This window comes from Dermacentor variabilis, chromosome 9, assembly GCF_050947875.1.
Source record: "Dermacentor variabilis isolate Ectoservices chromosome 9, ASM5094787v1, whole genome shotgun sequence".
Lineage (NCBI taxonomy): Eukaryota > Metazoa > Arthropoda > Arachnida > Ixodida > Ixodidae > Dermacentor > Dermacentor variabilis.
Genome location: NC_134576.1, coordinates 62992710 through 63005627, shown reverse-complemented (window position 1 = coordinate 63005627; position 12918 = coordinate 62992710). Strand labels below are relative to the sequence as shown.

The following is a 12918-nucleotide window of genomic DNA, read 5'->3' as shown; positions in this document are numbered from 1 at the left end:
CTTTCCTCTTCGCAACGTTCCTTCTCCCTCTTTTCCTCCTCGCGACGTTCCTTTTCTTTCCTTTCCTCCTCGCAACGTTCCTTCTCCTCCCTTTCCCGACGTTCATTGATACCCGCCAAGGCCTTTGCGGCTTCCTCAGCCGTTACGTCCCCAGTCCTCATGACCTCAAGGATCGCATTCTTTCTTTTGGTTGAGCCCAACTCAATGCCCAACTCCTCACAATTAAATTTCGAGAAGTTCCTTCACCTTGTACTTCTCCATCGTTCACACTGTCCTCCTGCTGTTTACCCTTTTTGAATATACCTGCCGTACGCTACTATAATGCTACTAGTAAGACATATGCAAGTATTTCACACACTGCCCTGTTTACCCCCTCAGCATCCCCTGGTTTTCAAAACACTCTTACTAGGCTTGAAACACACAAGGTTATCACAATGCAATACCAAATCCTTCCCTAAGCTACTATAACCTGTGTCAGAGAAAGTCTGGTGTTTGAGGTAAACTTCAGGCACTCACCGCGCCGAGGTAGCTGATGCCGGTCAATCCCGTAGCTGCCATCCACTGTTACGACTTTGAGGTGGTCCCGTAGCGCTCGTCACCCGTTTCGTGACAGAGCGTTGGTAGCGAAGACTCCGAGTCAGGCGTCGGTGAGAATAACAAAAGGGACTTTATACACTATATACAGGTCATTATACAGGACATGAAGGGATCGGCACTGGGGCCGAGAGCTCACAGCAAACGCGACTGTTCCCGCACGGCGACGTCCGGCGAAAACGCGTGACACATCTCACTCCAGTCGAGAGCGGCACTCTGCTCCCGGTGGGTCGGCGGATCCGGTTTTCCAGGCGGCGCGCCGCGGCTTATAAGCCCCCAGAAACCATTGTCACTCAAACGGCCCAATACAAAGTGAGCACTCGACGGTCGTCGGAGAGGTCCAACCAGCGACCACGCTGGCCACCCCGTTCAAAGTTGGCGGGCGCGGTGACCTCCAGGCAAGGGGAGGTACGGCGCCGGGCTGTCTGGCACTTGGCGACACGTTTGAACATGTTGCCCGCCGATGCTTCTCCGGAGGACACCACTGCCTGACGGCTCACCATCTTGACTTGTCAAGGGAGAATTAGGGCGCTGTGCCTTTCGGCGCAGCCCCGGGTTTGTCCAAAGGACGCTCGCAGGATAAATTCTGCATCTTGCAGATTCGGAATCCGGGCTTGTGGTAATGGCACAACACTCTATAAGGAGCACTGACTCCCCTTCTCTCTACGGTCACAGGGACGCTCCCGCTACTCACAACGAGATTATTAAATATTTCTACATGTCCAGAAGGGTCTTTCCACCCCCTCACCCCAAGTTGAATAGGCCGCAAGCCGTTTCGCTTAGGCTTCTACAGACCAGCACATATCCGTGTCTGTCCGCTCTCCACGAGGCTTAGCCCTACGTGTATCGCGACGACGCCTGCCCGTCCTGTGCGGGCAGACCTCTACTCCAGACCTCTACTCACCTCACATGCTCTGGGAGTGCGGGTCGACATACCCCAAGTTCATCAAGGAGGAGTGGGACTCGCTTCTGCGTAGCCCCGGTCTAGAAAAGTAAACCCTGGCCGTCCGGCGTGCCCGCGACCCGGCCGGTGGGCTAGACCTGCCGGTCCCGACGTGGGACTAGCCGGTGTTTGGATCCGGACTGCTGGTACGATCTGTTGGGAACTCGGCGCTGACGCCCGTGGTTGTACCTGGGTCGCAAGCCCCAAGGGTAGCGTTGGCCTGGCGGCCTGGGGTACAACTGGAAGCATCCGAAGGTCCCGGCAAAGCATGAGTCGACTGGTAACAACGAAACAACTTGTTTATTTTAACATCGCAAAGAGTTGGCGGTCAGGTTTGACCGAAGTAGAGAGACGGGAGAGCACTTCACTCAACAGAAGAAATCGGAGCCCTCCTTTTGGCGTCCGGGGGCAGCTGTTTTTATACTCTCGCAGTTGAGGGCAAGAAGGAACCCCTCAAAAGACGAGCACGTGAATGTACAATGGGCTAATGGTGACGCACACTGTCGTAGCGATGCCGTAGCACCATGTCGAGCACGATCTCGTAGCACCCTGTCGTGGCGCTGCCGGTTGGACACAATGACTGTAATGAGAGGATGGTCCCTGCTTTGGCATCGCCTGTTTCGGGCACAATGACTGGAACGAGATCCCTGCTTTGGCATCGCCTGTTTCGGGCACAATGACTGGAATGAGATCCCTGCTTTGGCATCGCCTGTTTCGGGCACAATGACTGGAATGCGAGGATGATCCCTAGGCGGTCGCATCGCCGCAGTCGCGCCTGGAAACACCTGGCGATGAGTGTTGCGGCGACGACGATCGGGCCAAAATGTCTGCCGCCCCGCCGCAGTCGCGCCGGCAAAACCACGTGTCGCAGGCGAAACGCAACAGACCGCCCCGCCGGGGGAAGGAGATCCCGATGGACAGGGGACTGCATCCGCTGTCCGGAGGGATGTCGCTCGATGATGCTCATAACCGAAGTCGGGCGTCCCTCGACGTTTCTTGAGCGCAGCGCACAGAGAAGGCCTCGTTCTCTTGTTCAGGTTCGCACGGGACACTGCAAAGTGACTTCGGGAGAGTTCACATTTTTGTTCTCGTTCCCGGCAAGCGTTAGAACTACGCTGAAACTCAACCGCTCAGTCAGCAAGCACGGCACAACCCTCACTAAGCCCTGCCAGGCTCTTTCCCCTTTTTATACCACTGCCTAGTTCCTTACAGTAGTCTAGCATCACTCAGAACGCGTCCACAAATTGAAAAATTGCACTAGAAAGCATATCATCACTTTGAAACACTAAACAAAAGCAATATGTTAAAAAAAAAATCCTGCCTCAGGAAGAAAACATCAGTAACAAACAATTTTGAGGCTGATTCCTACGTTAGGGGCTTCGACTTAAGCCATCGGCGTTACCGTTGAGACTCCCCTTTTTGTAACGCACCTCAAAGGAATATTGTTGTAAAGCGAGGCTCCAGCGCAGGAGGCGGCCATTTTTGGGAGAGATGGTCTGCAGCCATTGGAGAGGGCAGTGATCCGTCTCAATGATAAACCTCGAGCCGGCTAGATAGCATGACAATTTCTGAACGGCCCACACGAGACATGCACACTCTTTCTCGGTGGCGCTATACGCCTGCTCACGACTGGTCAGCTTACGACTAGCATACAGGACGGGGTGTTCTACTTCTCCATTTTCCCGTTGGCACAGTACAACGCCCATGCCTCGCTCACTAGCATCGCACTGAACAACGAACCCTTTTGTATAGTCTGGCGATCGTAGCACAGGCTGGTTTGTTAGGGCACTCTTTAGGGCGCTAAAAGCTCTTTCCTTTGTCTCGTCCCAGACGACTGTTTGAGGCTCTGTTTTTCTTAGAGCATCCGTCAGGGGAGCCGCGATATCAGAGTACCTAGGGATGTACCTCTGATAGTAGCCGGCGACACCCAAGAACGACCGAATATCGGTCTTGGTGCGCGGTTGCGGAAAGTCTCGCACAGCGGCCACTTTTATTTCAGAGGGGCGGCGACGACCCTGACCAATCACGTGACCGAGGTAGACAACCTCGGCCTGTGCTAACTGGCACTTAGGAGCCTTGACTGTCAAGCCCGCTTCGCGCAGGCGGGTTAGCACTGCCCGCAAGTGTGCCATATGCTCAGACCAGGATGCGGAGAATATCGCTACGTCGTCTAGATACGGTAAAGCGAATTCTTGCTGTCCCCGCAACACTTTATCCATGAGACTTGAAAAACAGTATGGCGCGTTCCTCAAACCAAAACTCAACACTTTAGGACGGAATGTTCCCATTGGTGAAATGAACGCCGCATACCTACTAGCCTCTTCTGTAAGTGGAACCTGCCAATAACCCCTGACAAGATCTAGGGTGGAAATAAACTGAGCGTTACTAACTTTCTCAAGGCGCTCCTCGATGTTAGGGATCGGATAAATTTGATCCTTAGTGATGGAATTAAGCCTGCGGTAGTCGACGCAAGGACGAGGTTCCTTGCCCGGTACCTCAACTAAAATCAAAGGGGAGGTATAATCACTCTCACCTGCCTCAATAACACCGAGCTGTAGCATTTTCTTTACCTCAGCCTCCATAATATCGCTCTGGCGGGGTGACACCCGATACGCCTTGGATCGTACTGGCTCTGGGGAGGTAAGTTCTATATCATGAGTAAGTACAGAAGTCCTACCAGGCCTCTCAGAGAACAGACCTTGAAACTCTTGTAATAGCTGGTGTAGTTCGGTTTTCTGCTCGGGCGACAGCGGTGCTTTCCTGATAAGGTCACTAATGACTTGACCGGTGTCTTCCCTGTTCGTCACTGAGCCTAGTCCCGGAAGCTCGACCGGAAGCTCTTCAGGAACGTTTACCATCATGCACACCACTGCTTCCCTTTGTCTATAAGGTTTGAGCAGATTACAGTGGTAAACTTGCTGTGCTTTCCGCTTTCCTGGCAGACTTACCACGTAGTTAACGTCCGACAGTTTCTGAACAATTCGCGCTGGGCCCTCCCACTGCACGTCTAGTTTGTTGTTTAGCGATGTGCGCAATATCATGACCTCATCGCCAACCTCAAAACGACGGGCCCTGGCTGTCCGATCATAATAAACCTTGGCCCTCTGCTGGGCCTTTGTCATTGCTTCACCTGACAACTCCTGTGCCCTTCTTAAGCGTTCGAGGAGCTTAAGCACGTACTCCACCACGACTGGGTCGTCGCCCCTACCTTCCCATGATTCTCGAAGCATGCGAAGCGGAGATCGAAGCGAGCGACCGTACACCAGTTCAGCTGGCGAAAACCCCGTAGCCGCATGCGGCGCGGTCCTTAAAGCAAACATCACCCCAGGCAGACACAGCTCCCAGTCAGTTCGATGTTCAAAACACAACGCTCTCAACACGCGCTTCATGACGGAGTGGAGCTTCTCAACGGAATTCGACTGTGGGTGGTACACTGAGCTGTGTAACAGCTTTACCCCACACCTTTCGAGAAAAGTTGTCGTCAAAGCGCTAGTAAACACTGTGCCCTGATCTGATTGGATTTCCGCAGGAAAACCAACTCGCGCAAATATGGACAGTAGTGCATTAACTATCTCAACTGAGCTGAGTTCTTTAAGCGGCACTGCTTCAGGGAACTTTGTCGCTGGGCAGATCACAGTCAAAATGTGTCTGTACCCCGTGGCTGTTACCGGCAGAGGTCCCACTGTATCAATAACGAGCCGTCTAAAAGGCTCCGTAATGATAGGTACCAATTTCAACGGCGCCCTCGATTTGTCCCCTGGTTTGCCCACCCGCTGACAAGTGTCACATGTCCTCACGAAATGGTCTGCGTCCCGAAAACACCCTGGCCAATAGTACTCTTGCAAGAGACGGTCCTTAGTTTTCTTAACTCCTAGGTGTCCGGACCACGAACCCCCGTGTGACAAGCGCAACAGATCCTGACGATAGCATTGAGGCACGACCAGCTGATCGAACTCCACTCCTCTGCGGTCTAGATACTTCCGGTACAGGACTCCACCTCTTTCCACAAAACGCGCAGTTTTCCTGGCGATACCTTCTTTGACATTGCAGCGCACGTTTTCCAGGCTGCCATCCTTTTTTTGCTCGGCTATCAAAGCCGACCGGCTGACTTTTAGCAACCTATCAAGTCCATCTGACGTAGGCGCGATGAGCAAATCAGTAGATAGCTCTTCTAACTTTCCCGCGTCGGGCGTTTCCTCTCCAGTATCTGGCGCCTTTAACGTTACAGACTCAAGTTTATTCAGTTCGGGCGTGCTCTGAATATCAGCTTGCTGCGCCTCTGACCCTTTTTCGTTGTTTGATAACGTCGGCCCCGCAACTACCGCCTTTGCAGCGAGCTCCCGAACCTTCGATCTGGTTAAGGCCTGAACACTAGCTTCACCAAACAAAAGCCCCTTCTCGCGCAGGAGGTGATCGGACCTGTTTGAAAATAGGTACGGGTACTGGGGTGGCAGCATAGATGACACTGCCGCCTCTGTCTCAAGCGCTCCGAAAGGTCCTTCAATAAGCACCCTTGCTACTGGCAGACACACGCTATGAGCTTCCACGGCTTGCTTGATCCATGCGCTCTCGCCCGTGAACATATGGGGTTCTACGTAAGATGGGTGAACTACATCCATCGTTGCTGCGGAATCGCGAAGCACTCGGCACTCTTTCCCGTTCACGAGGAGGTCTCGCATGTAAGGCTCGAGAAGCTTCATGTTCTCGTCCGTGCTGCCTATTGAAAAAAACACAACTTTTGGTGTTGTTTCCGGACACTGCGCCGAAAAGTGACCCGGCTTCTGGCACGTATAACAAACGCCCGCTCGCCTCATCTCGAACCGCTTTCTGCGTTCGGCTTCGGCTGCCGTCTCTTTACGTTTGGTCGGATTGCTTTCACTCGCATCCTCACTACGCGTGTCCCCCTTAAATCTCATGGGCGTGAACCTTGGCCTCTCAGACTTGGAGCCAAATTCACCCTTTTGACCGTCCTTAGCTCCGCGAGCTCGACGCGTCACAAACTCCTCGGCTAGCTCAGCGGCTCTAGCCACCGTACTCACGTCTGGCCTATCCAAGACCCAGTATCGCACGTTCTCCGGTAACCGACTATAAAACTGTTCTAGCCCGAAGCACTGCAGAACTTTATCGTGGTCACCAAACGCTTTCTCTTCTTTGAGCCACTCCTGCATGTTCGACATAAGCCTATACGCAAACTCTGTATATGACTCACTTCTGCCTTTCTCATTTTCCCGAAACTTCCGACGGAACGCCTCCGCAGACAGCCGGTACTTTTTTAGCAGACTCGATTTTACTTTGTCGAAATCCTCTGCTTCCTCTCTATCCAAGCGAGCGACTACGTCGGCCGCCTCGCCGGGTAACAAAGTGAGCAAGCGCTGTGGCCACGTTTCCCGAGAGAACCCCTGCTTCTCGCACGTTCGCTCAAAGTTAACCAGGAACAAACAAATGTCCTCTCCAAGCTTAAACGGCCGCATCAGGTCAGTCATTTTGAACAATACGCGTTCTCCTGCACCGTGTGCCTGACTTCCATTACGAGCGCGTTCCATCTCTACCTCAAGACGCTTCATTTCCAAAGCGTGTTGACGGTCACGCTCTTGTTGCTCTCGCTCTTTCTGTTCTTTACGTTCACGCTCTTCTTTTTCTTTTTGCTCTTTAAGTTCGCGCTCCTGTCTTTTTGCAGTCTCTCTCTCTTCAATGGTCTCAAGGCATTCCGACAGCTCGTCATCCTCAGCCTCTAACTCAAGAATAGCCTTTATCAGTTCTGGTTTTCTGAGTTTGTCCGAGACATCCAGACCCAACTCTCTTGCAAGCTCCAACAATTTCGGTTTGCGCAACGACTTCAAATCCATGGCTGCTCTGAATGCTGCTTTCTCTACTGCTTACTATTGTCTTGCCGCAAACTAACCCGGCAGCAACGACAACCACAATTACCAGCTCTGTTTCTAACACTAACAAAAGCCTGGCAAAGCTCAGAAGAAGAAAGTCCCGCACTCACCAAACCTCGCAGGCAGGAATTCCGCGCAGTCGTTCCGCTGCAGGCAACCAGTCGTCACACAGGGCTCGTTGCACTGCTCCCGGATCGTCGTTGAGCTGCTCAGCATACAGTCAACTGCATCTCTTCGCTGCTGGCCTCCGTTGTCGCGATCTCACCGCTGGCAGACAGTTGTTTGAAGTCGGAGGCGATCTCACCGCTGGCAACCAGATGTTTGGGATCCGGACTGCTGGTACGATCTGTTGGGAACTCGGCGCTGACGCCCGTGGTTGTACCTGGGTCGCAAGCCCCAAGGGTAGCGTTGGCCTGGCGGCCTGGGGTACAACTGGAAGCATCCGAAGGTCCCGGCAAAGCATGAGTCGACTGGTAACAACGAAACAACTTGTTTATTTTAACATCGCAAAGAGTTGGCGGTCAGGTTTGACCGAAGTAGAGAGACGGGAGAGCACTTCACTCAACAGAAGAAATCGGAGCCCTCCTTTTGGCGTCCGGGGGCAGCTGTTTTTATACTCTCGCAGTTGAGGGCAAGAAGGAACCCCTCAAAAGACGAGCACGTGAATGTACAATGGGCTAATGGTGACGCACACTGTCGTAGCGATGCCGTAGCACCATGTCGAGCACGATCTCGTAGCACCCTGTCGTGGCGCTGCCGGTTGGACACAATGACTGTAATGAGAGGATGGTCCCTGCTTTGGCATCGCCTGTTTCGGGCACAATGACTGGAACGAGATCCCTGCTTTGGCATCGCCTGTTTCGGGCACAATGACTGGAATGAGATCCCTGCTTTGGCATCGCCTGTTTCGGGCACAATGACTGGAATGCGAGGATGATCCCTAGGCGGTCGCATCGCCGCAGTCGCGCCTGGAAACACCTGGCGATGAGTGTTGCGGCGACGACGATCGGGCCAAAATGTCTGCCGCCCCGCCGCAGTCGCGCCGGCAAAACCACGTGTCGCAGGCGAAACGCAACACCGGGTGCGCGACGAGTTCGCGTCCTCGCCGGACCTGCAATAAAGTTTATTCACTCACTCACTCACTCACTCACTCACTCACTCACTCACTTAATCCCATGACCCTCTCGTCGAGATGGCACGCCGCCCTACGCAGCTCCCATCTCGACGACCAACTCTGGGCGACTCAGTAGGCCTACCAAGCGGCGAAGAGGCAAGACCTCGACGTCCCATCGTGGGAGGCCTAGGCCCAGCCGACTGAACTGCTGGTGCTCATTAAAGTTCACTCTCTCTCTCTCTCTCTCCCTTACAGTAAAACACGTAAACTTAACAAGGCACGCGTCATACCAGTTTCGGCGCGTATTTGCTGCCATCATACCGGCAACACCGGGGAGTCGTCGCTCACATGGGGTACGACTCGGAGGCGACGAGCCATCTCGATCGCGTTGCTGTCGCGCGCAAGATCCCTGGCATGGGGTTTGTACTTGAACCCGCTACAAAGCTTCGTGCATGGCTCGATTCAGACCGTGAATCAGACATCGAGTGCAACGCTATGGAGGCTAGAGGTGCTTTTTGCGGTGGCTGCGTTCGCACTTGGAAATAGCTCGTTGTTTTGTACCACAATAGTCTGAAATTGTTCTATATATGGGCTCAGTATTGAACGAAAAACGCTGTAGCCCTTCGAAAAAAAAAAAAAAACTGCGGTACACGGCTGCTAATGCTTTCTTTTATATCTATTTGCTTTTCAGTATTTTTTTTCGTTCCTTTTTAGATATTATTTATTCGCAGCCCGTGGCGGCAGCCTCGCGTGCATGCTCACGCGAAATAACGCCGTTGGCGCACAGCAAAGCATGGACAGAACGCGCGGAGTGATGTATGAGTCTTACCGAACTTGCGTAGCTTCCACAGCGTTGCATCTGCAGCAGCGCGCCACGACTGACGGCCGGCGCTACTAAAAGCTACCTAGAACCAAAGAAGGTTCAGCTCCCAGCATGCAACGCACTGAACGGCCAGCGGGAAAGGAGAAAAGAGTGAGCGGCTGCGGAGGAGGTTGGCTTGTGGACGCAAGGCGCGCGCTCTCTTTTTTTCTTTCCTCCGTGGTTCTCTGTTTTCTTTCGATGTTTGTTCGCGTCTCGCCGTTTAGCCAATCACACATGCTGCAAAGCGCCGAAGTTGTCCACTGGCCTCGACCGTTGCGCGAGATCTGAGAGGAAGGACCGCTTGCTTGATGGTGCCACGAGTGGAAACGCTGCCTGCCGGAACGTCAGCTCGGGATGCGCTGGCGGGAACGCGCGGCGCGTACTACGAAAGTGCAGTGAAACTACGGCACGATCTTGGCTTTGTCGGCGCGGGTCGCGAAGACGTTCAAGAAGACAAGCACGTTGACTGGCAAGAATGGATCTCGAGCGTGACGGTGCGATACCGTACAGAAGCTTTGTACAGACGTAGCCGGCCCACTCGGCGCAATGAGAGCTGTCGCGGTAGGCCTTGCTTTCCGTGGAGGAAAGAGTGCGCGGGTTTGGTGACGGAGTTTGTGGATGAAAATCCGCGCGCCCCAAAGATGCGGACGAGGCAAAACGAGTGCTACGAGTATCTAGACTTCGAAACAAACGTCGGCGGCTGCCGTCGCATCACCCGGTCACTCAGCGGACGTGTGCTCCGGCGATCAACCCGGGAGAAAACCCTGAAGTCGATCCACGCTTCCGAACTCCCAGAGTCTGCAGCGTCGCGTCGCCACTCGGTTGGATCTGCGGACTGGTTCGTTGCCCTGAAAAAGCTGCTAACCGAGAAGTCTTGCGTTCCGAAACGCCAAACAAAATCGAACCTCGTTCACGATGTCGTCGAGACGCCCGGCATCACGCGGGCAATGCAGCTCGAGGTGGAGGCGGCCTTGGTGCCGACGCCGGCGGATGAGGTGCTCGTGTCGGCCTTCCGAATCCACATCCGCAGGGCCGACATGCGCACGCTCGCCGACGGCGAGTGGTTGAACGACGAAGTGATCAACTTCTACATGAATCTCCTCGCGGAGCGCTCCACGAAAGAAGGCTATCCCCGCGTGTACGCGTTCAACACGTTCTTCTATCCCAAGCTGATCGCCAGCGGCTACGCCGGCGTCAAGCGATGGACGCGCACCGTCGATTTGTTCTCCTTCGACATCGTGCTGGTGCCCCTGCATCTCGGCAACACGCACTGGTGTCTCGCTGCCGTGGACTTCCGCAAGCGCCACATCGCCTACTACGACAGCCTCGGCGCGGCGTCCAGCAGTCCGCCCTGCTTGTCCGTGCTGCGGCAGTACCTGGAGTGCGAGAGTCGGCAGAGGCGCGACCACGGGCTCGTCGGGTGCGACTGGGCCCTGAAAGTGGTGGACGTTCCTCTGCAGCAGAACGGCAACGACTGCGGCATGTTCGCCTGCCAGTACGCGGAGTGCGTCTCCCGGGACGCGCCCATCTCGTTCGGGCAGCACAACATGCCGTACTTCCGGAAACGCGTCGCCTACGAGATTCTGCACAAGACCATGCTCTCGGCGTGAGGCAGGTGCGGAGGCGTGCCTTTGTTTCCGTTTGCGATTCCCCCAACTTTATGCGTTCGAGTAACTTGCGCACTCCAGGATGATATGAACCGCCTTTCATTGCGGATGTGGTCATCTTACTTTGATAATGTCAACTGACTGAAGGATCATTGTGGACTGTACTGAAATTTGTTCCAAGAAGTGGCAATAATCACAGTTCCGTTGTCACAGGAGTACATAAATATTGCGTAAGGGGCTACATTCTTTCTTTTTTTTAGGCGTTACGTTTTGCCGCACAAAATTTTAAACAGTGCAAAAAGCAGCTAGACAGTGATGAAGCTTCTCACTCGTACCACTTGTATCAGTTCTTGATTTTGCTGTTCCTGCGTAAAAGAGAAGATCATTCACATTCTTACGATGATGTTTGGCACAATGCACACTGCCAAGTAACTGTTATTTGGAAACCAGTGATATTTTTAATTTGTTCTTCTTAGTGAAATAAGCTGTTTTTAACTAATTGTTTAAAATGGCAAAGGTATAGTAATGCAAAGCAGAAACACAATTCGTAAACGCACATTACTTAGTATATACCTGCAGTACGTGTTGAGGCTTTCTACATTTACCCATCTAATTATATACCCATTTGTTTGTGTGAAAGTGCGCCCCTTTGTCAACGTTCACATATTTTAACTGGGAATGTGTGAACAGTGAAATTTCCTAATCTAGTCGAATGCGAATATTCGAGGGGAACAGCTTTGAATATTGAATATCTTCACATTTATAAACAAACTGAAATGTAATGTTAACATAACTTTATCCCATATGAATAACGTCCCTTTAGTAAAAAAAGGGCTGGGCTAACTTATGTTATATTATACGTTGGGTGTAATGCCATCGATAACTGAACATTCGATGCTGCAAATATTGTAAACTATGAGCAACTTTTTTCGATTTATCTGGTGCACCACGCTGGTGACAGGAATAAAGCAAGAGAACAAGATGTCACAACATGTGCACAGAGTGTTGTACTTGTTGAAGGAGCCAAGTGTTGTGCTACAGTCCCACAGATTGTTCTAAAGGGATGGAAACACGGTGCGACTGGCCAGAAATGTATTTTTTGGTAGCCTTATTGGCTACCAAAAGAAAAGAACATTCATATGGAGGCTGCCTAAATACACCGAAACTCTTATTGAATGACTGTAAATTATTTATGAGGAAGTTAACTGGCCCCTTAAGTTCTCTTGCAAATTCCTGCCTCTGCGCACAACCGTGGATCTTGTGCATCAGAATAATTCTGAAGGGCTCTCACATCCACCATTCCTCCTTCCGTGAGACTGCAATGAGTGGTTTTGTTTCTTATATAGTATCTTGAATGTTTTGTGCTATTCTTAAATCGAGTAGCACAAAACTAGGAGACTCATGTTTGAAGTTTCAAATATTCGCACGCTCCTAGTTGTAACCTTCGCTTCACATAGGTGTCAAGTGTGATAGCACGGTCCGCAAACGCCATCTGGCATTTTGCTTTTGTGGCTGCATGTGAAGGAAACTAAAGGGGTTGAAATTATTCTCGAGTTTCCCATTAAAGTGTTTCTCATACCCTGTGTGTTCCTAAAACATCACGGTAAAACCCGTAGTTGGATTTTAATTAATTTATTCATTTATGTGCAAAGCTGTTAAACTGTTATGATCAAGAAGGCTTAAAAGGAATGGATAAATAATGGGCTGGGAATGGAGCGTGCAAAGCTACACGTGAATGAAGCCAACAAATTGCGTCCAACTCGGTTGTTCAGTGAGGACATGTTCTAGCATTTGTTTCAAGTAAGCGCTATATGTCATAGTTTAAATAGAGGAAGCACAATTTAGTTATTTTGCTCACCTACAGAGCACTTTGTTTTCTGCATTAAGTATTGTAATTGACCTATAATGTTGTTAGT

At 52.0% G+C, this 12918-nt stretch overlaps 1 protein-coding gene across 4 annotated transcripts in view; it reads left to right on the top strand.

Annotated features, from left to right (window-relative positions):
* LOC142592747 (sentrin-specific protease 1-like) overlaps nucleotides 1-12918 on the top strand; it is a 40966-nt gene that overhangs the window by 20204 nt on the left and 7844 nt on the right. The window contains exon 1 of one of the 4 annotated variants that reach the window (XM_075704394.1): nucleotides 9452-11010. The exons of the other annotated variants lie outside the window; for them this stretch is intronic. Within the exon in view, the coding sequence (XP_075560509.1) occupies nucleotides 9704-11005 (1302 nt within the window). The 5' untranslated portion in view covers nucleotides 9452-9703 and the 3' untranslated portion in view covers nucleotides 11006-11010. Of the gene's footprint in view, nucleotides 1-9451; nucleotides 11011-12918 lie in introns of those variants that run through there. 4 annotated transcript variants of the gene reach the window in all.